The following is a 26,184-nucleotide window of genomic DNA, read 5'->3' on the forward strand; positions in this document are numbered from 1 at the left end:
TCCCCCTTAAACCCCCCCTCTCTCTTGCTTTCCCTGTCCAACTTCTACCTAAATTTCAGTACATTCCTCTCTTAGTCTGTACTCTGATAAACTGTACCGAAACTCAACTAACTTGTACTAAACTAAACTACTCATACCAAACTAAACGACTGATACTAAACTAAACTACATATACTTAAACTCTTCTCTTAATTTACTGTATATTCCCTGTATTTAACTACTTCGCAGTCCTGTATGTCCAAACATTTAACCTATAGAACATGTTATTTGTCTAATTACTCTCCATTGTGTATGTTTATCTGTAGACCGTTCTGAGCTACTGGGAGAACGGGATAAAAATCTAAATAAATAAATAAATAAAAATAAATAAATAAATAGTAAATCACTTACAAAAGTAATGAGACTAACTATCACTTGTTGCCTTCCACTTAACCAGTTTCACATTACATCAGTTAGGATTAACAGACGTCCAGGAAAACCCAGACTAGTCTTCTTTTTATAGTACGAAGAGCTCCTTTTACTAAACAGCACTAGAGGTATTTAGTGTGGGCCGGTGAGGTAAATGCTCCAACCCTCATAGAAGAGCATCTGAGCATTTATCTTGCCGGCAGCGCTGTTTATCTAGTTCAATATTTATTAACTGTGACTGGTATGATTTTCTATTAAAAAAAAAAAAAATCATTATTTACTTGAGACATCCTTGCAAGTGTATTATTTGCTACCGTTCAGTTAAATACGTTTTTTTTGAACCTCAACAGTTAATCGCTTTTCTGGCTATGACTCAACTGGATAAAGAGAAATCAACAGCTCTATAACTTATATAAACTGCCCATACCTCAGTTCTCTCTGTAATTTATCTTCTTAATTATTTCCTTTTATTCGCTTAAATGTAATCTTGGATCTATATTTTGAGGACTTGAGTTGGGTTAGTTGAAATAATTTTCTTTATGTATTTTGTTTTATATTTATATATATTTATTTATATTTTGTCTTTATGTATTATGATTTATATTGGATATAGGTCATATCCTACTAACTTACTTTCTATACAAGTGATTACTTGTTATGTAATTTGAAAATCTATAAATAAATAATTAAAAAAATAAAAAAATCATGATTCAACTGACCAAACTACCTCTAGTAGAAGAACCAGGCTGGTAAAATCATCACCACAGTTTAGATGATTTGTTTGTTAAATTGATTTTAATTTGCATGTTGGTTTATCAACTCCAAATCTTCATAAAATCTTACAAAAAAATAAATCTAGATGTGCCTTTTGTGACTAAGGAAATATGCATTTATGACAGCATTCACGTGAGCTGTTGATCGTCTAATGATTTGGTGCATTAATCCAATGCAACATTTATAGTTTCTACAGCGAGACCTGGGACATGATTTCTGGAGATTGTCATAACCACGAGAATTAGACAAAGAAAACATAAATAATTATATGTAATTATATCTCATCTTATTCAGTAATTAGGCTAATTCCTTCAGGACACCACTCCATTTATTTCATTGGATTTTATTTGTGTTTTCTGTTCTTGTCAACCTAATGAAACATTGTAAACAAATTATACATAAGGACTTTAAAATTGTGTGATTGTCCTTCTGGGAGCCAAATATCTCTTCCATATATTTAGAGAATGGAACTAAAAATTTAGCCTGAAGGACTTGAAAATGTCTGACTGTCTACCTGAGAGGCAAATATCTCTTCCAAATATTTACAGAATGGAACTAAAATTTAATCTGGGAGAACAATTTCAGAAAAAGCACATTTGAGTTGGTATTCAATAGTTTAAGTGGGCAAAGGATGTTCATTCCTGCTTAAACCTTGTTTAGTGGATTGTCTCCAGATATTTAGCTTCACTTAATAACACAGTGCCATTGAATATCCCTGTTTGACCAGCTTGGCATTAACGTGGTTAATTCCGAGGCAGTCCGTGGTTGGAGTTGGAAAGGAACCAAGCAGTTATATAGGTGCCAGCTATATTCATGAATGCGACAAGTCAAAATAGCCCAAAATGAAAAAGCACTGACAAAGAAATTCAAACATAAAACAGTTCTCACCAAAATGACCCATGGTAAATGAACCTTGACAATATAGGGCTCTTTTTACGAAGGCGCGCTAGCGTTTTTAGCACACGCACCGGATTCGCGAAAAACTACTGCCTGCTCACGAGGAGGTGGTAGCGGCTAGCGCGGGCAGCATTTTAGCGTGCGCTATTCCGCGCATTAAGGCCCTAACACATCATCGTAAAAGGAGCCCATAATCTCAACAGAATGGCTCCGAAAAGAAGCCCAATAGAATGAGTGCAAATTTTGAGTTAATAACAACACCAATTCTAAAAAAAATAATCCTTTCGTGTGAATCACATCTAAAGTTCTTTTTAATAACAGTGTTTAAATAGCATACAAGTAAAACATGTGGACAGCAAATGCAGGGAAAATGATGGGAAGTTATTGCGACTTCAGAGGAATATTACATCTGTTTTGGTTATACATTGCCTTGATCTAATTTTGAAAGGATCATTGATATCTGCCATGTTGACCCCCGAAGCAGCCTGTTGGCAGAACATGTCACGACGTCTATTGCACAATAAAGTTTTAATTATTGAAACTCAGTGCTCTGCCATTTGTATTTTGTTGTGAGTACCTTACATTTTTATGGTGCTGTTGTCTCTTGTGTTCTGTCTTGTAAACCAGTAATGTAACCAAGGGGTCCTTTTACTAAGGCGTGCTAGTGCGTCATAGCGTGTGCTAAATATTAGCATGTGCTGAATGCGTGAGTAAGACAGACAAAGTGTGTGTATGTGTGTGGCTGGGGAGAAAGGTCAAATTTGCCTATGTGTGGCCTCCACTTATACACGAGACACACCAATTGTGGCCATTTTCAATCTCAAAACTGTTCTCAAAATATACGTGAGATCAACTTAGAGTTGAGTACATGTGGTCATCTCAACTAGATTAGAAGTGGATAAGGCAATTCCTTCTACAGTATATGGAAACTGGTGTGCTTGTGTATCTAGCTAGTAGCATAGGCTTTTCCTCAAATGCATTGTACCTTTGATGGTGAAATTGTATTTATCTTACACCTTTCTCAGAAGTTCAAGTTAAGTGACATTCTGGTACAGTAGACATGTTTCTTGTCCCTGGAGGGCTTGTAATCTAGGTTTGTCATTGAGGTAATAGAGAATTAAATGACGTGTCCAGGATCCCCAAGATCTTTGGTGAAATCTGAAGATGGCTTCTCCGGTTATCAGTCCACTACTCACACCTTAGAGTTACTGATGTCCATCCAGAGACTTTAACTATTAATTATTTATTTAATATATACTGTCTTTTACCAATGTATAAAATTGGGTCACAATATAACATGTCAATATTGAAGGAGTCCCCTTACAATTCTCAACTAAAACCAAAATACCGGGTGTAACAATAGATAATACCCTAAGCTTTCACTCACACATCTCTAAGTTGGTTTCTTCTTCTTCTTTTTTTGCTCTCCGCCAAATTCGATCCATTTTTTTCATTTCTTCAACAAAGTTCACTTCGTATTCTAATTCACTCCCTTGTTTTGAGCAAACTTGATTATTGCAATTCTGTTCTCATTGGACTCACAAAATACCAATTACATCGTCTACAATTAGTCCTGAACACTGCAGTGAGATTACTCCATCACTGTTCTAAGTTCGATCACATCTCACCGTTTCTAAAATCAGAACATACGCTTCCGGTGTCATATCGTATCTCCTGTAAAAATGATATCCTTTCTCACCAGATTCTATCGAGTGATCTTCCCTCGTTTTTATGTAGTCTTCTGGTTCCATACTCTCCTCAAAGAACCTTACACTCATCACAACAGCAGTTGTTACACGTCATTTCCTCGTTTAGACAACTTTTCCTGGATTTTCTTAGGAATTCTTCATTCTGTGTTATGGCTCCTATTCTCTGGAATTCTTTGCCTTTTTACCTTTATTCAAGGTTCAATTAAGGCATACTATTTTTCTTTGGTTTTTAGCTCTTAATTTACTTCCTCCTGATGGCTACTATTCTTCTGTGTGGGCAGATTTAAATTCTTTGTTTCCTCCCTTATCTAATCTAATCTAATCATCTCCATGCTCGTAGAGCTCGACACGGTTTACAGTAGGAGAAATAGGAAGGAACTACAACAGAGGGTTAGAGGTAGAAGTGTGAAGACAATTTAGAGGACTTGGGATGCCAAGATATAAGAGTTTCCTTGATTCCTAAGTTGGAGGGAGACTTACATTTTTTGAGAAAAGCCAGGTATTCAGATGTTTGCGGAAAACTTGGAGAGAGCTCAAGTTCCGAAGAGGGGAGGTAAGGTTGTTCCAGAGCTCAGTGATTTTGAAGTGGAGGGAGGTCCCTAGCTTTCCTGGGTGGGAAATGCCTTTTAGCGAGGGGAAGAATAGTTTTAATTATTCATCCCTTTCCCCAACCTTTTTATTTTTAATGTAATCCTTGAATCCCTGTTTCCCCATGTTCTCAATTGGGTTTCTTTATTTTTTTTTTTATCTTCCATTTTACTCTATTTAATTTAAAAAATTTTTTTTATTGTAAACCGCTTAGATATGCCTTCGGGTTTTATATTTACGGTATATTCAATAAATTGAACTTGAACTTGAGCACTTACCTAGTGAACCCTCTAAATGCTGTAACTAATTGTTTCCCCACCTTTATCAAGGCTGCTTTTACATCTTTGTTTCTCAGGCTATAAATCAGGGGGTTTATCATAGGGATTAAGACTGTATAAAACACTGAAACTATTTTGTCCTGGTTCATAGAATAACTTGAATTCGGCTGTAAATACGTGACAAAAAGAGTCCCATAGAAAATCAACACAGCCGTGAAGTGGGAAGCACAAGTGTTAAATGCTTTGCGTCTTCCTTCAGCAGAGCGAATCCTCAGGATGCTGGCGATGATATAGGTGTAGGATATTAGGATGGCCGTAAAGGCGGTTATGGTGTTGAACATAGCAAAGACAAACACTACAATGTCATTGACCGAGGTGTCTGAGCAAGAAAGGACCAAGACTGGAAGGACATCACAGAAAAAGTGATTAATTACATTGGACCTACAATAGGACAACTGAAAAGTTAAAATTGAAAGTATTAGAGCAGTGCAAAAGCCAATAATATAAACCGCACTCAACATCCGCATGCATAGACCCCTGGTCATAATGATTGGATAGAGCAACGGGTTACAGATTGCCACATATCGATCATACGCCATCACTGCCAGCAGATGTGACTCTATAGTACCAAAACAGAAAAAAAAATACATTTGAAGAGCACAACCAAGGACGGAGATAGTTTTGTGCTCTGTCAAGAGGGTTTGTAAGGTTTTAGGGGTAATGTCTGAAGAATAACAGATATCTACAATTGACAAGTGAAAAAGGAAAAAGTACATTGGAGTCTGCAGGCGCACATCCAGTTTAGTTACAAGAATGATACCGATATTAGCCAGGAGGGTGATAACATAGACCAGTAGGAACAGCACAAAGAGTGGAATCTGGAGCTTTGGATCACGAGTGAGTCCGAAGAGAATGAACTCAGTCACTGATGTCTGGTTTCCGCCTTCCATTTATTACTCTGAATGTGTCTGTTGGTAGAGGAAAAATAGATTTTAACTAAGCTTATGAGCTACAGAAAAAAAACACCAATATCATAAAGTTAGCTTATTTTCATTTCAGTACACAGATTTATATCAAAGCAGTCCATATAAACTGTGTGCTGATGCATAAAACAATCACAATATAGATCAGGGGTCCCCAAAGACCCTCCTTGAGGGCCGAATCCAGTTGGGTTTTCAGGATTTCCCCAACGAATATGCATTGAAAGCAGTGCATGCACATAGATCTCATGCATATTCATTGGGGAAATCCTAAAAACCCGACTGGATTCGGCCCTTAAGGAGGGACTTTGGGGACCCCTGGTATAGATGGTCGATTAATTAACCATTTCCAAGTTTATGACATTTTTCTATCCTGCACCAAGGCTCAGAGCCTTCTGGAGGGGGGGGAGGGGTCACAGTCTAAACCATTAAAGAGTGAAGTCATCAATGTAACCTACAGTTAATATATAGAAGTATATAAGGTTTATATGGACCAACTGGTGCTATTGTACCACAGGTTCCAGTTTAAGCAAGGAGACCTTGTGACTAATAACTTCCCCCCTAAGTCTGGAATATTCATAGATTTCAAAGAAACAAAAGGTCATTCATCATTAATACAGTAGATAAGGGTTTTGGAAACTCTGGAGGCTCAATTCTCTATGCTCAGATCTCTGTGTTTTTTCCAAATTCACACCTTTTTTTGTGACATTATCCCAAACTGTTTTCTGCTTTTCTATATTGCTTCTACCCTCTTATTCCTTCCAGTAGTTCATCAACTAATTTCTTATGTTGGTCTATATTTTTAAATGTAAAGTGAAAATGATTGTCTTTAAAAAATTTGCCTCCATCTGAAGTATAACATTATACTTTTTTTTTTTTAACATGGACATTGGAATTTGGGGAGATTTCGACTAGGGTGTGTTTTCCAGAGTCCCAGAACAATTAGGGCTCCTTTTACAAACGTGGGCTAAGCATTTTAGCAAGCGCTAACCACGCACTAAACGCGAACGGATGCTAATGGACGCATTAGTGGTGAGCACGCGCGTACAGTTAGCGTGTGTTAAACGCATGCTAAAATGCATAGTGCACCTTAGTAAAACAGGGGGTAAGTTTTAAAGGTTTTGTCGCGATTATCACATCAATTGCATGTTTTAGATATTTGTCCTGCTGTCCTCCTGCCATCACTTCCATCTGAGATTTTATATTAGTTAGCTAACTTTCCTCCCCTTGGATCAGGCTGCGCTGGAGGTTTTTAGCGTGAGCCTGCGAAGTGCTTCGATGCTCGTAGGAATTCTATGAGGGTGGGAGCAGTGTCAGAGCATTTAGCACCAGAAACCTCGGCTTAATAAAAAAAAAGGGAAGTGGGTTATTTATATTTCACTCATTACACTATTCGCTACAGATTACGGACAGATGCTATTGAGGAAAAAATGAACGGATAAGTAAATGATCAGCAAATCTTTTCTTTTTGGACAAGTTTCCCACCAGGATTCTTCTCCCTGGTCTCTCTTGCTTGTCTTTCAACTACTGTAATCATCAGAATTATAATTTTCTAAAATCTTTGCATGCATTTTCCAGAAATTGCAATGGAAGCTGCCATTTTACAAATATTCATGTGGGAAAAATTAACAGAGGGTACGCATCAACTTTTATGTGTAAATGCCTCATGTACACAGGAAAGTCGCTAGATTATAACACACTGTATGTGTCTTTGTTCACAATTACACATCTATGTCAACCATTTCACAAACATTTGTGTGTAAGTGTTCCTAATTAAGGGACCTGCAAGTACATCAGTATTAGTAGAGTTAATACGGCAACACCAGACACCTTTTAAACAACCATTTTAAGATACAGTGGTGCCTCGCATAACGGACGCCTCGCACAGCGAACGCTGCGCACAACGAACTTCAGGTCTTGCTTCCCACAACGAACTTCGTTTCACACAACAAAGTCGCCCGAGCTGCATCCTTAACTGCCCTCTCTCGGCGCTACATATTTTAAACCCCCCTGCCGCCGCCACCGCATATTTTTAAACCTCCCCCCGCCGCCACCGCATATTTTTAAACCTCCCCCCCCGCCGCCACCGCATATTTTTAAACCTCCCCCCGCCGCCACATATTTTTTTAAAAAAGCCACCACTGCTGCAATTTTAATCTCACCCGCTCACTCGTGGTGGTCTAGCAAATTTCCCAGCCAGAAGCGCAGAGATCAAGAGCAAGCCTTCTGTGCTACTGCCTGGGCCTGCGCTGATCTCTGAATGGCTGCAGTCAGCTCTCGCGGGACTCACAAGAACTAACTGCAGCCAGCTCTCGCGGGACTCACAAGAACTAACTGCAGCCATTCGGAGATCGGCATGGGCCCACACAGGCGTGCAGAGGAATTGCTCCTGATCTCTGCGCTTCTGGCCTGTACGCCACTGGCTGGGAAAGATGGGAGGAATTAAAAAAGGTACTGGGGAGTATGTGGGGGGTGATTATAATACACAGCAAGGATCAACAAAACCCCTGTCTCCCCTCCCCTTCACATATATCCCCTCTATATCATGCTAACAGCTCTAACAAGATAAATTTATCTTTTTTTATGTCATCTTAGCATATTTTATGCTACAGAACGAATTATTTTTTTTTACATGTATTGTTATGGGAAAACGCGTTTCACATAACGAACTTTTCGCATAACAAACTTGCTCCTGGAACGAATTAAGTTCGTTGTGTGAAGCACCACTGTAATCAGATACAATCACCACTGGTCCATCTCTTCTTTTGTGCACAGAAGAAATTCTCTCCCTTTCTGTATCGCTCGCTGGGGCTTTTGTAGCACAGATATCCATATTTTTTAGCATTGAATATGTTTATGTGTATTGAGAGCTTCTTTACTGTTACTAATGACTGGGGAGTCAATTCATGAGCTTCTATAAAGGTGTTACAATACATGAGCTTCTGCAGAGGTGTTACGATACATGGGCTTAATAGTGAAATACACAGAGCTCTGTGATGGTGTTACAATACAGAGTTATTAATACCGGCATGATTATGCCATAATCAATCATCCTAAGTCAAAACTAATAATGGGAAAACAAAATATTGGTAACTTATCACTGAGGGTGATTGAAGGAAGATTATCCAAAAAATACACAAAATCACTTTCCTATTCACTTTCCTATGCATTGTCCAAACATGGTTTGCCCCTTGTTTTTGCCTTCATGTGTTTAAGCATATTTTACTATCATAAGCTGTTTGGACAGTGCATAGGAGAGTGATTTTGTGTATTTTTTTCGATAATCAATCTTCCTACTTATGTTACTGGCCCATTGATCATCCTACTTATGTGGGGCTAATGCTTCTGAATTTCTCCCATCTGCTCAAGCAACCAATGCAGCCACGCCCAAAGGCAGAGAAGAGAGCGAGAAGAGGAAGTCTGTGCTTTACTGGTCAAATAAGGAGACGAGGCAAGCTGCTGGAATGACAATTTTCCAGGGAAAAGGAACTAGTTAGTGATAGGGAATGCGAGGACAACTAAGGTTTGGGAACCTAATTCAAATGTACAGCAAGGATAGGAAAAATAGAAAGGGCTACCCTGTGCCTTAGCCCAGTACTCCTCCATTCCCAGCTCCCATCAGTGCTGTACGAGGATCGGGAGGAGGTCAAATGTGAAATGTTATGCGTGGAAATGAAAAACTTGTGTACTTTTGAAATTAAGGGCTGCCTGAACACATAAAGAGGACCGTTTCTAAACCACAGGGGGGTTCCAAGTGAAAACGTACTCACGAGGGATGTGTTTCCAGTTTGGACTTTCTTGCCACTTTTTTGGGACTTTTCTCCTGTTTACTTCACACTTTTAATGAAAAAGTTATCAACGCATGCTAGAACTTGAACAGATGCTAATGAACTTACCACACAGTCCATTGATTTACAGTGTACTAACAAATGCAATTCCTTAGAATTCACAAGGCTAGTCTATGAACAGGTTGTCTCCTTGCTGACTACTTAACTGTTATGCTATGTACCATTCTTCAGGCTGTGTTCGATCCCTCCTCATGTGACTCACACTTGGCTCAATGTTTCCCCTTTTGCACCTTTTGGCATCACCTACAAAACGGCAGCATTTCCTGAATACCCTTTGCTAAATCGCTTACAAAAGTGATGAAAGTAGTTTCCAGGTTTCCAAGTTTATTTAAAAAATTGATTAAACGCCTATCAGATATTAATCATCTTACAATCATAAAAAATAATGGGAGAGACACATTTTAATAACAAAAGACATTTAAAACCAAAAACATATAGCAGGACACATAATAACGTATACATTAAACACTAGGAATGGGGGGAGAACTACAATGGATTAAAGGAAAGAGAGCATTAAAGGAAAAAAAAAACCAATAGGGCGAAGGGGCGGAAGAAAAGAGTTGGATCTGAGAAAATAGAGAGGAGATTTCAATTTTCATCCCTGTTGAACACTACTGGTAAAATCTTTTTCTTTGTCAGGAGATCTATCTGCCACTATCACTTTTTGCCTTCCACTCAACCAGCTCCTAGTCAATCAGATTAGGACCTTTATTAAAGACACACAGTGTATTTATAAGTCACCTATGCAGAACCACAACTAGTGAAGTCCCTTGATACGATTCTGCTCACCCAGGCAAAGAAATTCATCTTTCAGTTGAAAAGACCTACCTCTAGGAGAACCAACTTGGTAAAACCATCAGTAGAATTTAGATGATTTGTTTGCTAAACTGGTTTCACTTTGCATGTTGGTTTATCATCTCCAAATCTTTGTAAAATGTTCCATAAAAATACAGTAAATCTAGATGTGTCTTTTGTGACTAAGAAAACATGCATGTATGATCACCTTCCCATGAACAAGCTTCTAATGATCTGGTGCCCGAATCCAATGAAAAAGTTTATAGGTTCTGCAGTGAGACCGGGGAGGGGGGGGGGGTCGTGATTTTTGCTGCTTGCACTAATCAAGAGAGTTAAATAAGGAAAACAAACGGTAAATAATTATATGTACTGTAATTGTATTTCATCATATTCACTAATTGGACTAATTCCTTCAGGACGTATCTTCATTTACTTCATGGTTTGGATTTAAGTTTGTTTGTATTCTTTCCAATGCAATGAAACATTATGAACAAATAATAAATAAGGACTGAGGTGACCCCCATATTTCCTAACTGCTCTCTCCCATCCCAACCATATTTAAGTTACAACTTTTCTGACAAGGATGCTCATACCCAAACAGCCAAAAAGGTCCACTGTATGGGCCCCCATCTGTGCTGCCTATGCTGTGCGGAAGTTGGCAATGTACTGCAGCCACCATCACTGGCACTCTTGCTCATGCTCAGTTTGAACTGAGCATACACAGTCATGTAGACATCACTTCTGGTAAACATCTGGACCCAACAGTCTGTGTTTCGACAATGTAGTCTTCTTCAGGGGTCCCTATGTGGACCTAAATGCAGGCATGTGGATTAAATGATGAACGGAAAGGCTCAACACTGTGGAGATGCACATAGGGACCCCTGAAGAAGATTATATTGTCAAAACAGAGACTGTTGGGGTCCAGATGTTTCTCAGAGGTTCAGGCCCTAGACATTTTTACTTGGATTATTTAATTATTGTTTTGTTTGAATAAAGCCATCATCTTGGGCATTGATTCTCCACGATTTCTTTGCTTCCCTGATATCACTCTCTGTGAAGGGACCAGGGTCAATTTTCTTGTTGTTCTGGCATCACCTCTGAAGCATGCTGCCAACTTTTGAGAAAGTAGTTATTTAAATGCAATGCTTATATGACACTTTGAAGACTAACAGTGGTTATAAGAATGTGCAAGTAGAATTTACTCCTCATATAACGATACTATTTATCAGTGTTCGAGCAAAGTAAGATGCCAATTTTGAAGGGTTTGGATCTGTGTATAAGAAGATTTTGGAAGTTTATAGAAAATAGATCAAGTTTGAATTTTCTACTTTTGATTTAATAAATAATTTATTTATAACCCGCAATACCTTTACAGTTCAGAGCAGTTTACAACAAAGAAAATCTGCCACCTCTCTACTTCCCTCGTTCTCCGTCTCTGTGGACTACAATCTCATCCTTCCTCTTTTGGCTGCTCGCAATCTCGGGGTCATCTCTGTTTCCTATCTCTTCTTCACTGCCCAGATACAACATATTCCTAAAATCTGCTGCTTCTTCCTCTATAATAGATAAGGTGTGAGCCCACCGGGACAAATAGGGAAAAATGCTTGAGTATCTGAATAATTTGTAATCTGCATAGAGTTGTAAGATATGCGGAATATAAATAATTAAATAAATAAATATTACCCAAATCTGACCCTTCCTCTCTGAGCACACTACCAAAACATTTATCCACGCCCCCCATCACCCCATGCTTAGACTACTGCAACTCACTATTCTCGGGCCTTCCTCTTAGCCATCTCGCTCCCCTTCAATCCATCCAGAATTTGGCAGCACAACTTATATTTGTGGTATATAAAATTAATTGAACTTGAACACTTACCTAGTGAACCCTCTAAATGATGTAACTAACTGTTTCCCCACCTTTATCAAGGCTGCTTTTACATCTTTGTTTCTCAGGCTATAAATCAGGGGGTTTATCATGGGGATTAAGACTGTGTAAAACACTGAAACTATTTTGTCCTGGTTCATAAAATTACTTGAATTAGGCTGCAAATACGTGGCAAAAACAGTCCCATAGAAAATCAACACAGCCGTGAAGTGGGAAGCACAAGTGTTAAATGCTTTGCGTCTTCCTTCAGCAGAGCGAATCCTCAGGATGTTGGAGATGATATAGGTGTAAGATATTATGATGGCCATAAAGGTGGTTATAGTGTTGAACCCAGCAAAAGAAACCACTACAATGCCATTGACCGAGGTGTCTGAGCAAGAAAGGACCATGATTGGAAGGATTTCACAGAAAAAGTGATTAATTACATTGGACCTACAATAGGACAATCGAAAAGCTAAAATTGAAAGTATTAGAGCAGTGCAAAAGCCAATAATATAAACCCAACTCAACATCTGAATGCACAGACCCCTGGTCATAATGATTGGATAGAGCAACGGGTTACAGATCGCCACATATCGATCATACGCCATCACCGCCAGCAGATGCAACTCCATAGTAGCAAAACAGAGGAAAAAAAACATTTGAAGAGCGCAACCAAGGACGGAGATAGTTTGGTGCTCTGTCAAGAGGGTATGTAAGGTTTTGGGGGTAATATCTGAAGAATAACAGATATCTACAATTGACAAGTGAAAAAGGAAAAAGTACATTGGAGTCTGCAGGCGCACATCCAGTCTAGTTACAAGAATGATACCGATATTAGCCAGAAGGGTGATAACATAGACCAGTAGGAACAGCACAAAGAGTGCAATCTGGAACTTAGGATCATGAGTGAGTCCCAGGAGAATGAATTCAGTCACTGACGTCTGGTTCCCGCCTTCCATTTATTATTCTGAATGTGTCTGTTGGTAGAAAAAATATATATATTTTAACTAAGCTTATGTGCTACGGAAAAAAAAAATATCGTAAAGTTGGCTTATTTTCAAAAACTTTTTGCTGATGCATAAAACAATTACAGTATAGATGGATGATTAATTAACCATTTCAAAGTTTCCAAATTTACTTATTCATTTTTCTATCCTGCACCAAGGCTCACAGCCTTCTGGTGCGTTTACAGTCTAAACCATTAAAGAGTGAAGTCATCAATGTGGCCTACTGTTAATATATAGAAGTATATAAGGTTTATATGGACCAACTGGTGCTATTGTACCACAGGTTCCAGTTTAAGCAAGGAGACCTTGTGACTAATAACTTCCCCCCTAAGTCTGGCATATTCATAGATTTCAAAGAGACAAAAGCTCATTCATCATTAATACAGTAGATGAGGTTTTTGGAAACTCAGAAGGCTCAATTCTCTATGCTCAGATCTCCACTTTTCTTCATGTGTGTTGCCAAATTCACACTTTTTTTGTGTCCTTATCCCAAACTGTTTTCTGCTCTTCTATATTGCTTCTACCCTGTTATTCCTTCCAGTAGTTAATTATCTAATTTGCTATGTTGGTCTGTATTTTTAAATGTAAAGTGAAAATGATTGTCTGTAAAAAATTTGGCTCCATGTGAAGTAGAACATTATAATATTTTTAACATGGAAACAGGAATTTGGGGAGATTTCAACTAGGGTGTGTTTTCCGTAGTCCCAGAACAATTAGGGCTCCTTTTACAAAGGTGGGCTAAGCGTTTTAGCATGCGTTAACCACGCACTAAACACTAATGCATGCATGTTAGTCTTTGGATGCGTTAGCGCTTGTTAGCATGCACTAAAACGCATAGTCCACCTTAGTATAACGGGGGGGGGGGGCAATTTTGAAAGGTTTTGTTACGATGCTCGTAGGAGTTCTATGAGGGTTGGAGCAGTGTCAGAGCATTTAGCACTAGAAACCTCTACCGCAGCTTATTTAAAAACAAAACAAAACAGGAAGTGTATTAATTATTTATATTTCACTCATTACACTATTCGCTACAGATTATGGACATATGCAGTTAAGAAAATCTTTTCTTTTTGGACAAGTTTCCCACCAGAATTCTTCTCCCTAGTCTCTCATGCTGGCCTTTCAACTACTGTAATGTAATGTAATTTATTTCTTATATACCGCTACATCCGTTAGGTTCTAAACGGTTTGAAGAAAATATACATTAAGATTATAAATGAGAAGTAAGAAGGTACTTAAAAAATTCCCTTACTGTCCCGAAGGCTCACAATCTAACTAAAGTACCTGGAAATTAATAAAGAAGAGAAAATAAAGATGGTTGAAAAAAGAAAAATTCTATGTGAATTTATAGGATGGAAATTAAACTGACAGTGAAGAACTGTATGAAAAATACATATGGAATTCAGTTAGAGAGGGTAGGTTACAATCTATTTATGGTATTTGTTTAATTGGAAGGTGTTATGGTGGGTAATTCGGGGGAAGGTTATCTGAAGGTAGGTGAATCTTCTGGAGGTAAAAGAGGAGGGGTTAAGATATTTGGATGAATTTTTTGAAAAGCAGGGTTTTGATTTCTTTTCTGAATGTTTTGAAGTTGTCTGATATTGTCATAAGATTGGAGATGGAATGGTTGATTTTTGCTGCTTGTGTTGCCAGAAGGTTGTCAAACATTTTCTTGCGTTGTGTGCCTTTGAGTGGGGGGAAGGCGAAAGGGTTCGAGGTTCTTCTGTGTCTTGAGGTGGAGATTTGGTTTAAGCGGTTATTTAGATAGGAGGGGGAAGAGCCGTGTAATGCTTTGAATATCAGGCAGTGGAATTTGAATTGGATTCGTGCTTGTATGGGTAGCCAGTGAGAGTCTAAGAAGGCAGTTGTTATGTGATCATATTTTTTGAGTGAGTAGATCAATCTGAGGGCAGTGTTTTATCATAGTGGCTGGACAAGGAAGATATAGGGAGTTGCAATAATCCAGCAGACCTAAGACTAGGGATTGGACGATTGGTCTAAATTGTGCTTGGTCAAAGAATTTTCTGATTTTACGGAGATTTCTCATGGTTAGAAAAGCTTTTTGGGTTGTTTTGTTGATTTTGTTGTTTTGTGATTGAAGGAAGATTATCCAAAAAATACACAAAATACTGTAATCATCAGGATTATACTTTTCTAAGATCTTTGCATTCATTTTCCAGAAATTGCAATGGAAGCTGCCATTTTACAAATATTCATTTGGGAAAAATTAACGGAGGGTGTCCATCAGCTTTTATGTGTAAATGCCCTCATGTACACAGGTAAGTTTGCTAGATTATAACATACTTTATATGTCTGTTTTCACAATTACACATCTTTGTTAACTATTTCACTAACATTTGTGTGTAAGTGCTCCTAATTAAGGGACCTGCAAGTACATCTTTTAAATGACTATTTTAAGATAATCAGATACAATCACCACTGGTCCAGCTCTTCTTTTCTGCACAGAAGAAATTCTCTCCCTTTCTGTATCGCTCGCTGGGGCTTTTGTAGCACAGATATCCATATTTTTTAGCATTGAATATGTTTATGTGTATTGAGAGCTTCTTTACTGTTACTAATGACTGGGGAGTCAATTCATGAGCTTCTATAAAGGTGTTACAATACATGAGCTTCTGCAGAGGTGTTACGATACATGGGCTTAATAGTGAAATACACAGAGCTCTGTGATGGTGTTACAATACAGAGTTATTAATACCGGCATGATTATGCCATAATCAATCATCCTAAGTCAAAACTAATAATGGGAAAACAAAATATTGGTAACTTATCACTGAGGGTGATTGAAGGAAGATTATCCAAAAAATACACAAAATCACTCTCCTATGCACTGTCCAAATAAGGTAGTGATAGTAATAATATCTTCATAAAAAGTTAAAATAATGCTCTGGGACATGGTTTGCCCCTTGTTTTTGCCTTCATGTCTTTGAGCATATTTATTTTACTTTATATGAAGATATTATTACTATCATAAGCTGTTTAGACAGTGTTTCGGAGAGTGATTTTGTGTATTATTTCGATAATCAATCATCCTACTTATGTGGGGCTAATGCTTCTGAATTTCTCCCATCTGCTCAAGCAACCAATGCAGCCACGCCCTAAGGCAGAGAAGAGAGCGAGAAGAGGAAGTCTGTGCTTTACTGGTCAAATAAGAACAGATAAACTGCTGGAATGGCAATTTTCCAGGAAAAAGGAACTAGTGATAGGGAATGCGAGGACAACTAGGGTTTGGGAACCTAGATTAAATGTGCAGCATGGATGGGAAAAATAGAAAAGGCTACCCTGTGCCTTAGCGCAGTACTCCTCCATTCCCAGCTCCCACCAGTGCTCTACGAGGATCAGGAGGAGGCGATACATGAAATGTTATGCGTGAAAATGAAAAACGTGTATACTTTTGAAATTAAGGGCTGCCTGAACACATAAAGAGGACCATTTCTAAACCACAGGGGAGATTCCAATTGCACAGATACTGAAAACTGTGAAAACGTACTCACGAGGGATGTGTTTTCAGTTTGAGCTTTCTTGCCACTTTTTGGGGACTTTTCTCCTGTTTACTTCACACTTTTAATGAAAAAGTTATCAACGCATGTTAGAACTTGAGCAGATGCTAATGAACTTACCACACAGTCCATTGATTTACAGTGTGCTAACAAATGCAATTCCTTAGAATTCACAAGGCTAGTCAGAATAATATGGCCTGCCTCTTGGGGAAATCTGCCTAAAGTAAGTTGTCAATCGATTCAAAATTTGACTATATTGCGAAAAACATTTGGGACAGATTTTATCCGATAAGGTTGACAAGTATCTAGAATGCAGTAAGAGGAGCTACATTTTCCAAATGTACCCCCTCCTTTACAAAGCCGCATTAGCACTTTTACCCCCCTTTTACTAAACCACAATAGAGTATTTTAGCGCAGGGAGCCATGCGGAATGTTCCGCGCTGCTCCCGACGCTCATAGGAACTGTGATAGCGATTATTAGTGCAGCACAGCTCCCTGCAGTTTAGTAAAACGAGGGAGGGGGGTTAGTGCTAGCCATGGCGGTAAGAACTCCGACACTCATAGAATTCCTATGATCGTTGGAGTCCTCACTGCGGCAGCCAGCACTAAAAACGCTAGTGCGGCTTTGTAAAGGAAGGGGTTAACTGGATAAAATAATCATCCTGTATTCCTGAAAATTAAATCCCGTATCTATCCACTAGAATTTCTTCCTTAGTATAGCTGAAGTTTGATCTATCCATTGAATCCCTATGAGAGACAATCTCTTGCTGAATCTTATTCACTTTCTCTCTAAAATCAGGGAAGGGGTAAAACGTGTACCTCACGGACCTGACGGACCTCCCGGATCTAAGCCCGCACGTCCTTAAAAATCTGAGGTCCGTGCTGCTTGTAGTTAGTTTGTGTCTCTGACAGACCTCGGTGACAATTTAGCGCTGACGGATCCGTCTCAGCATAGGGAGGGGAAAGTATTAGGATCCGTCAGCGCTACAGTGTCACAGAGGTCTGCCAGAGCCGATTTACTGGGGCTGCAGGAAACCGGTTTAAAGGATTCGTTTTAGAGCCGCTCCAGCACTAGCTCTAGTCTCTGGCTCTGACAAGACCTCGGTGACATTTTAGTGCTGACGGAACCTAATACTTTTCCCTCCCGACGGATCCGTCAGCGCTAAATTGTCACCAAGGTCTGTCAGAGCCAGAAACTAACTACAAGCGGCACGGACCTCAGATTTTTAAGGACGTGCGGGTTTAGATCTGCAAGGTCTGTCAGGTCCGCATTTTACCCCTTCCCCTAAAATCATTTGCAAGTATTTGTGCTGAAATAGTAATTTGATCAGTCATCTGTAGCAGCTCCAGCTGTTGAGGTTTAATATAAGACAATATCTGGAAATGTTTTCTCAGATTACGTAACTAGTTCTCTACTCCTTGTGAGAAGTATGATTCTCTATCAAAGAAAGAATCATGATTCAACTGACCAAACCTACCTCTAGTAGAAGAACCAGGCTGGTAAAATCATCACCACAGTTTAGATGATTTGTTTGTTAAATTGGTTTCAATTTGCATGTTGGTTTATCAACTCCAAATCTTCATAAAATATGACATAAAAAAAATAAATCTAGATGTGCCTTTTGTGACTAAGAAAACATGCATTTATGACAGCATTCACGTGAGCTGTTGATCATCTAATGATTTGGTGCATTAATCCAATGCAACATTTATAGTTTCTGCAGCGAGACCTGGGACATGATTTCTGGAGATTGTCATAACCACGAGAATTAGACAAAGAAAACATAAATAATTATATGTAATTATATCTCTTCATTGGATTTTATTTGTGTTTTTTATTCTTCTCAACCTAATGAAACATTGTAAACAAATTATACATAAGGACTTTAAAAATTGTGTGATTGTCCTTTTGGGAGCCAAATATCTCTTCCAAATATTTAGGGAATGGAACTAAAACTTTAGCCTGAAGAAAATATACCTTGAGCAACTATTCAATGGTGTTTAAGTGGGCAAGAGAAGATCCTGCCTGTTTAATCTCCCTGGATATTCAGCATCACTTAATCACACAGGGCCACTGAATTTCCCCTCTGACCAGTGTGACGCTATTACACTAGGAAAATAGTACTTGACTTCTCTCTAACCTCCTCTGCCAGGACTCCAAGCAGTTCAAGTCCTTGTTGTAATTACTCATTATGATTAAGGAGAAAAGCTGAAGTATAGAATTAGTTAATGCTTCTCCTAAATGTTCATTGCTATCATTGTGTCTTAATAATAGCCCCCCCCCCCCCACACACACAAACACACACACACTAGAGGTCTGCACGGGAACAGGGATCACGGGAATCCCGTGGGAATCCCCCCTAACCCACGGGACTCCCACGGGGACCCCCCCCCCCCTATGGCCACGGGTCTCCTACGGGGATGGAAGGCTTTGGAAGCAGGGTTCGTCCATATAATATAATGGACACATCAGCCTTAGTAAAAGAGGGGGTTTATAAGTTAATTACCTGAACAGAAAACAAAAAAAGGGTTCCACCAAAGAGATTCCACAAGGAAAACAGCAGCGCAAACACAAAAGAAACTGTGGAATTGATGATCCTGTCAGAAGTAATTGCTGCTTTTTAAGGGGATGGGCGGGGATGGTAGTAATTCCTTGCAGGAATGGGTGAGGAAGGAGAGGATCCTGATGGGGATGGGTGGGGACAGAAAGGATCCTGGCAGGGACGGATGGGGACGGAGAGGATCCTGGCGGGGATGGGTGGGATTTCTGTCCCCGCGCAACTCTCGAACACACACACACACACTGGATTTTCAGCCAACAGTGGTTAGCGGTTTTGTAAATGCTTACTGTCACCTATTAAATTAGGGGGGAGAGTGTGACACCACTCTGAACAAGGAACAATAAAATCAGCCATAGAAGGAAACTGGAAAGGCCCTGCCATGCACCCAAGCTTCAGTTCACTCATGTCGCCCCAGGGTCCGCAAGCTTTGTACTGGTAACCCTACCAGGTGGCACAATAAGGAATTTGTGTGCTTCCGAAAAAGAGATAGCCCTACCGTGGGTGTTGGCCCTAAGCAGTCAAAGAATCAACTGTATCTTCCAAATGTATCTTCAGATCATCTACAGTGAAAGGGTAAAAACGGTGCATTGAAAGGAGCAGAATTGTTCTTAAAAGTGTAGGACAGGAGGAACAAGCCACTGGGGGAGGTTGATAAACTAAAAAGTATATGAATAACGGGAGATGATCGAAGAGTGAGATGGAGCTAATCTAGAGTAGAAGCACAACCGAACGTTTGCTGTTTAATATTCAATGACTCATTAAAAAGAGTTCCCAGACTACCTCCTCTCATGCCTACTCTTGCTACAAAAGCTCTTAAAACCTGTCTCTTCATATAGGTGGTTAATAAATCTCAACAAATAAATAATTAAACCTGGTGGTGTGGCCTGGTTCCAAAATGAGATTGCGAAAGACGTAAGAAGACTTGAGGCGGTCCAGAGGAGGGCGACGAAAATGATAGGAGGCTTGCACCAGAAGACATATGAGGAGAGACTGGAAGCCCTGAATATGTATACCCTAGAGGAAAGGAGAGACAGGGGAGATATGATTCAGACGTTCAAATACTTAAAGGGTATTAACGTAGAACAAAATCTTTTCCAGAGAAAGGAAAATGGTAAAACCAGAGGACATAATTTGAGGTTGAGGGGTGGTAGATTCAGGGGCAATGTTAGGAAATTCTACTTTACGGAGAGGGTGGTGGATGCCTGGAATGCGCTCCCGGGAGAGGTGGTGGAGAGTAAAACTGTGACTGAGTTCAAAGAAGCGTGGGATGAACACAGAAGATTTAGAATCAGAAAATAATATTAAAGATTGAACTAGGCCAGTTACTGGGCAGACTTGTACGGTCTGTGTCTGTGTATGGCCGTTTGGAGGAGGATGGGCAGGGGAGGGCTTCAATGGCTGGGAGGGTGTAGATGGGCTGGAGTAAGTCTTAACAGAGATTTCGGCAGTTGGAACCCAAGCACAGTACCGGGTAAAGCTTTGGATTCTCGCCCAGAAATAGCTAAGAAGAAAAAAAAAAAAAAAAAAAAAATTTTTTAAATTGAATCAGGTTGGGCAGACTGGATGGACCATTCGGGTCTTTATCTGCCGTCATCTACTATGTTACTATGTTACTATGTATGTGTCAGAAAGCTGTGTTTCCATTAAATCCTATATAATAAAACCCTAAGCGCGCATGCGCACTTAGGGTTTCGTGATCCCTGCCGCCATGTTTTCTGTTCCCTGGCCGAATTCTATTATAGAACATGGTGGCATGGAACACTCTGGAGCTTTCCCCCTCCCGCCCTCACTCACCAACCACTGCTGACGCCGTTTGAAAGGAGCCTGGTGAGGATCGCGGCTGTGTAGCAAACTTTGCAGGCTGCACAGCACCTCGATAGAACATTTCCTCTGACGTATGCGATCGCGTCAGAGGGAACATGCTACCGAGGTACAGAGCAGCTTGCGAGGTTTGCAACAGCTGGCCGCGATCTTCAGAAGGACCAGGGGAGCAGGGAAGAGGTGCTACTGGACCGGGGGGAGCAAGAAAGAGGGACAGGGGGAGCAGGGAAGAGGGACAGGGGGAGCAGGAAAGAGGGACAGGGGAAGAAGGGAAGAGGTGCTGCTGGACCGGGGAGCAATGAATAGGGACAGGGGGAGCACGGAAGAGGTGCTGCTGGACTGGGGGAGCAAGGAAGAGGGACAGGGGGAGCAGGGAAGAGGTGCTGCTGGACAGGGGGAGCAGGGAAGAGGGACAGGGGAAGCAGGGAAGAGGTGCTGCTGGACTGGGGGAGCAGGGAAGAGGGACGGGGAGCACAGAAGGGGTGCTGCTGCACAGGAAAATGGGGTGGGGGGAGGGAAATGCTGCTGCACAGGGAAATGGAGAGGAAGGGTATGCTGCTACTGCACAGGGAAGTGGGATGGGGAGGGAAATGCTGCTGGTGAGAAAAGGGGGCTGGGGCTAAAAGGGAAAAGATGGGAGAAGGGGGTTGGGGAGGAAATGGGTTTGGAGCTGGGGCTGAAAATAGGGGATATGTGAGGGAAGGAGGCTTTACTAGCACCCATTAATGTAACAGGCTTAAACACTAGTATAGAATATTCATCATTTGAGAGGAATGGGAAGAAGCAGGGGGCGGAGTGGAGGAGGGGTGCTGGCAATCCTACCAACATATCGCCCAGGATGGACTGCCCCCTCCCCTCACACACACCCCTTATTACGCCACTGGGAACATCTCCAAAAGCTGCCATCTAAAATTATTAGCTACCATGCGGTAAAATCCCACATTAAGCCAAAATAACTGCAAATTTTTGTACATCTTAGTAAAAGGCCCTCTTAACTGGGAGACTATAACCAGAGGATTCTGAATATGAGTGCTATATATATATATTTTTTTTTAACTGTGCCCCTGTCGTTCCCATGTTAAGGTTTGTCCTAACAGCCCTTTGTTCTTGCAAAACTGAACTAGATTGTTGGATAAGAAATTTGGCACCTAATTCAAAGCTTCCCTGGAAAACCTTGAAGAACAGTTGGAAAGTTAATGCAGACGTGAACCTGGGCAGTAATGAACTGGAATCACTTGTAAAAAAATGTCTAAACATAGGGGAAAGACCATGAACGGGGCAATCGGCCAGGATGGATTTAAGATCACGGCATCCATAATCAGAGGAGTTGAGGTGAGGTGAGTTCTTTAAAGACTAGACAAGGGAAGGAGAGGAAAGTCGGAAAATGGAGTTTTGGGGCATCTTCAGAATTTGCTACCATAGACAAATTCTTTGGTTTCCTTTGTCAATGCCTAAATTTAGTTCTGACAATCAGACAGTTGTAGCAAAGTCAGAGAACCCCAGAAGAGGAGCATGAAAATGCAGTTTAAAGTCCTCCTAAGTTAAAGATGCGATCATAGAATGCACAATAAATATTGCCTTTTAAAGTTTGTTCGTCTGTTTTTTATTCTCCAAAAACACAAAAAAAACCCCAAGAAAAGATTCCAATAAATTCTCTTCAGAAATACACATCCAATGATACACCCAGCACTATACACATCAATATAAGAAAGCAGAAAATGTGCCAAGAAACTGGAGAAAAGACGTCAGTGTCTACTAGGGTTGTAATCAAAGTTTCACACCCTCATAGACAAACCTGCCTCAAGATGCAATTATTGAAGCAGGAAGACACATCCTCGGTCTAAATAAAACTCCAAAGATAAGTGGAAAATCTTTTCTTCTTAATTATATAACAGTTGCACAAATATGAATATCAAAACATCATAGTCGCACTTATCTGAAAAAAAAGTTTTACCTTCATAGTGTTGGGCTGTAGAAGCAGGAAAAACCCCACAAAGCGGCCACTCAATCTCCACCGCTTGCACACTGTTCACCACGATCTCCAACAGGGCCCCCCTGTTTCGCTAAAAGCTTCATCAGGGAAATGAGTGTTCATTAACATCGCCTACTTGGCAATTTCCCAAAAAAATATGCGACGCCTTCAACTGTTGCAAAATACGGCAGTTAGACTAATCTTTGGACTAAAGAAATTTGACCACGTGACACCCTACTACCGGCAGCTACATTGGCTGCCGATGGAGGCACGCGTAAAGTTCAAATTTGCCTGTTTCTGCTTTAAAGCATTACACGGACTTGCCCCCAAATACATTACTGACCTTTTCTCCTTCTCAACCAACAGACACAAGAGAAGTTCACATTCCAACTTCGTTTCCCCCCCAGTGAGAGGTTGCAAACTGAAAAAAACACCATGAATTCCTTCTCTCACACCAAGCAGCATCATGGGGTAAAGACCTAGAACAATTACTTTCGCCCTCTACTTATGAGGAATTTAGGAAACCTGTTCCTAAAACATCTTGACAACTGATCCACTTATCTCTTTCCTCTCAATAGCGAACCTACTGTCCTTTTGATCACTTTTCTCCTCAACAATTAATTTCCTGTCTAATTACTTCTCTTTCTTCTTCCCCTCTTGAAGTCAGTCAATTTGTACCTTTGCTTAATCTTTTGTAAACCGCATAGAACTTCACGGTATTGCGGTATATAAGCTGTTATTATTATTATTATTATTATCCAGCTTCGTCGCCTATTGGTTTTTATTCGCCACATATTTATTTAGTGAGTTACTTATTTGATTGGATTTCTTTATCACGTTGTTGAAGAAATTCACCCAAAGCGAGGATAAGGCAATAGACAATTACAGCAGTAAAAAGATTCAAATAACAATATGTGATGTGGCTTATGCTATTTACAACGGAAACACAATACACAATCAAACGTCTGAATAGACTTGGGCAGACTGGATGGACCATTCGGGTCTTTATCTGCCATCGTCTACTATGCTACTATGAAGGTTTACACAGATACGGTAGGGTAAGAGAAGTCAGAACATAAGGGGATTAATTTAAAGAAAGTTCCATGAACATAGTCTCACCTAGGGTAGAAGCGGATAGGCGACTCTTGCTAGAGTATGTGTAGAAGTGCTGGTCCTTGTGTGTGTGTGACTAGCTAGTAACGTACCCCCCCCCTGCTTTTACTAAAATGCGATAGCGGTTATTAGCGCAGGGACCCACACTGAATGCTCCGCGCTGCTTCCGACGCTCATAGGACCTCTATGAGCGTAGGGAGCAGCACGGAGCACACAGCGCGGCTCACTGCACTAAAAACCGCTATCCGTTTAGTAAAAGGGGAGGGGATAGTTTTGGGGTTGTTGGTTTTTTGGTTTTCCAAATACATTGTACCTGTGATAGAATTGTATTTTTCTCACACCTTTCTCTGAAGTTCAAGGTACGTGACATTCTGGTACAGTATTCTATTTGCAGTCTTATTTACATTCTGCGCTATTCTCACAGTAAATTCTAGGCGGATAATAACAATTAAAAAAATATTGTGTGTCATTTAACAATCATTAAAAATAAAAAAATGTTTAACAAATTTCTAAAGATATAATAAGAAGACACTTTGTATTTAGTTATTCATTTTTCTATACCATTCTCCCAGGGGAGCTCAGTGGTTTATATGAATTTATTCAGGTACTTAAACATGTTTCCCTGTCTGTCCTGGTGGGCTCACAATCTACCTAATGTACCTGGGACAATGGGGGGATTAAGTGACTTGCCCAGGGTCACAAGGAGCAGCGTGGGTTTGAACCCACAACTGCAAAGTGCTGAGGCTGTAGTTTTAACCACTGTACCACACACTCATTTAAAATATAACACTTACCTAGTAGACCCTTGGACGGTTGTAACAATTTTTTTCCGTACCTTCACAATGGCTGATATTACTTCTTTGTTCCTCAGGGTATAAATCAGAGGGTTTAACATGGGTACTATGATTGAATAAAATACTGAAACTACTTTGTCCTGCTCCATAGAGTAACTTGAACTAGGCCGTAAATAGGTGAATAAAAGGGTCCCATAAAATATAAGCACGGCAGTGAAGTGGGAGGCACAAGTGTTGAACGCTTTGCGTCGTCCTTCAGCAGAGCGCATCCTGAAGACGCTGGAGATAATGAAGGTGTAAGAGAATAAGATGACCGACAAGGTGGCTATGGTATTGAACCCGGCGATAACAAACAATACAAATTCATTGACAGAGATGTCTGAGCAAGTGAGGACCAAGAGTGGAGGAATATCGCAGAAAAAGTGGTTAATTACGTTGGAGCCGCAGTAGTTCAAGCGAAAAGTGAAAGTTGTGTGGATTATGCCAGTACAAATGCCAGCCATATGAACTCCAGCCACCATCTGAATGCAGACTCCCCTGCTCATAGTGATAGGGTAAAGCAACGGGTTACAGATTGCCACATATCGATCATATGCCATTACTGCCAGGAGATGCAGTTCTGCAACAGCAAACCACAGAAAACAATGCATTTGCAGAGCACAGTCAAGGAAGGAGATAGTTTACTGCACTGTCAAGAGGGTTTGCAGGGCCACAGGGGTGATGCTCGAAGAATAACAGATATCTATAATTGATAAGTGGAAAAGGAAAAAATACATTGGAGTCTGCAGGTGCACATCCAACCTAATTACAAGAATAATACCCATATTGCCCAGCAGGGTGATAATATAGACCAGTAGGAAGAATACAAAGAGTGGAATCTGGAGCTTTGGATCACGAGTGAGTCCGAGGAGAATGAACTCAGTCACTGACGTCTGGTTCCTGCCTTCCATCTATTATCCTGAAAGTGTTGGTAGAAGAAAATCAGATTTGAAATAGGATTATGTAATGGTTTTATGTTTAAACTGCGCTGCAGAAAAGGACAGCATCATAATTAAAGTTGGCTTATTTTCGGTACACTGAGTTATTAAAAAGCAGTCCATGCAAACTTTACAATGATGCAAGAGGATTCATTAACTATTAAAGGTTAAAATTATCAAAGAGGCCTGTTACTATGTGGGCTGATCCTAACCCCAACTGGGGTTGAAAGTAAAATGATATGTAATAATAATGGTCCACTTTGTTAATTTCCCCCTA

General features: G+C 40.2%; 2 protein-coding genes and 1 pseudogene across 2 annotated transcripts; all 3 read right to left on the bottom strand.

The window, feature by feature from the left end:
- Window positions 1-4,650: 4,650 nt before the first annotated feature.
- Window positions 4,651-5,604, bottom strand: LOC117348146 (olfactory receptor 1044-like). The gene has a single exon (XM_033919850.1). The coding sequence runs from the start codon at window positions 5,602-5,604 to the stop codon at window positions 4,651-4,653; it is 954 nt and encodes a 317-aa protein (XP_033775741.1).
- Window positions 5,605-12,152: 6,548 nt separating this feature from the next.
- On the bottom strand, window positions 12,153-13,106 carry LOC117348147 (olfactory receptor 5B21-like). The gene has a single exon (XM_033919851.1). The coding sequence runs from the start codon at window positions 13,104-13,106 to the stop codon at window positions 12,153-12,155; it is 954 nt and encodes a 317-aa protein (XP_033775742.1).
- An 11,820-nt stretch (window positions 13,107-24,926) lies between these two features.
- LOC117348148 lies at window positions 24,927-25,901 on the bottom strand (annotated as a pseudogene).
- Between the last annotated feature and the right edge of the window lie 283 nt (window positions 25,902-26,184).

This window comes from Geotrypetes seraphini, chromosome 14 (assembly GCF_902459505.1).
Source record: "Geotrypetes seraphini chromosome 14, aGeoSer1.1, whole genome shotgun sequence".
Lineage (NCBI taxonomy): Eukaryota > Metazoa > Chordata > Amphibia > Gymnophiona > Dermophiidae > Geotrypetes > Geotrypetes seraphini.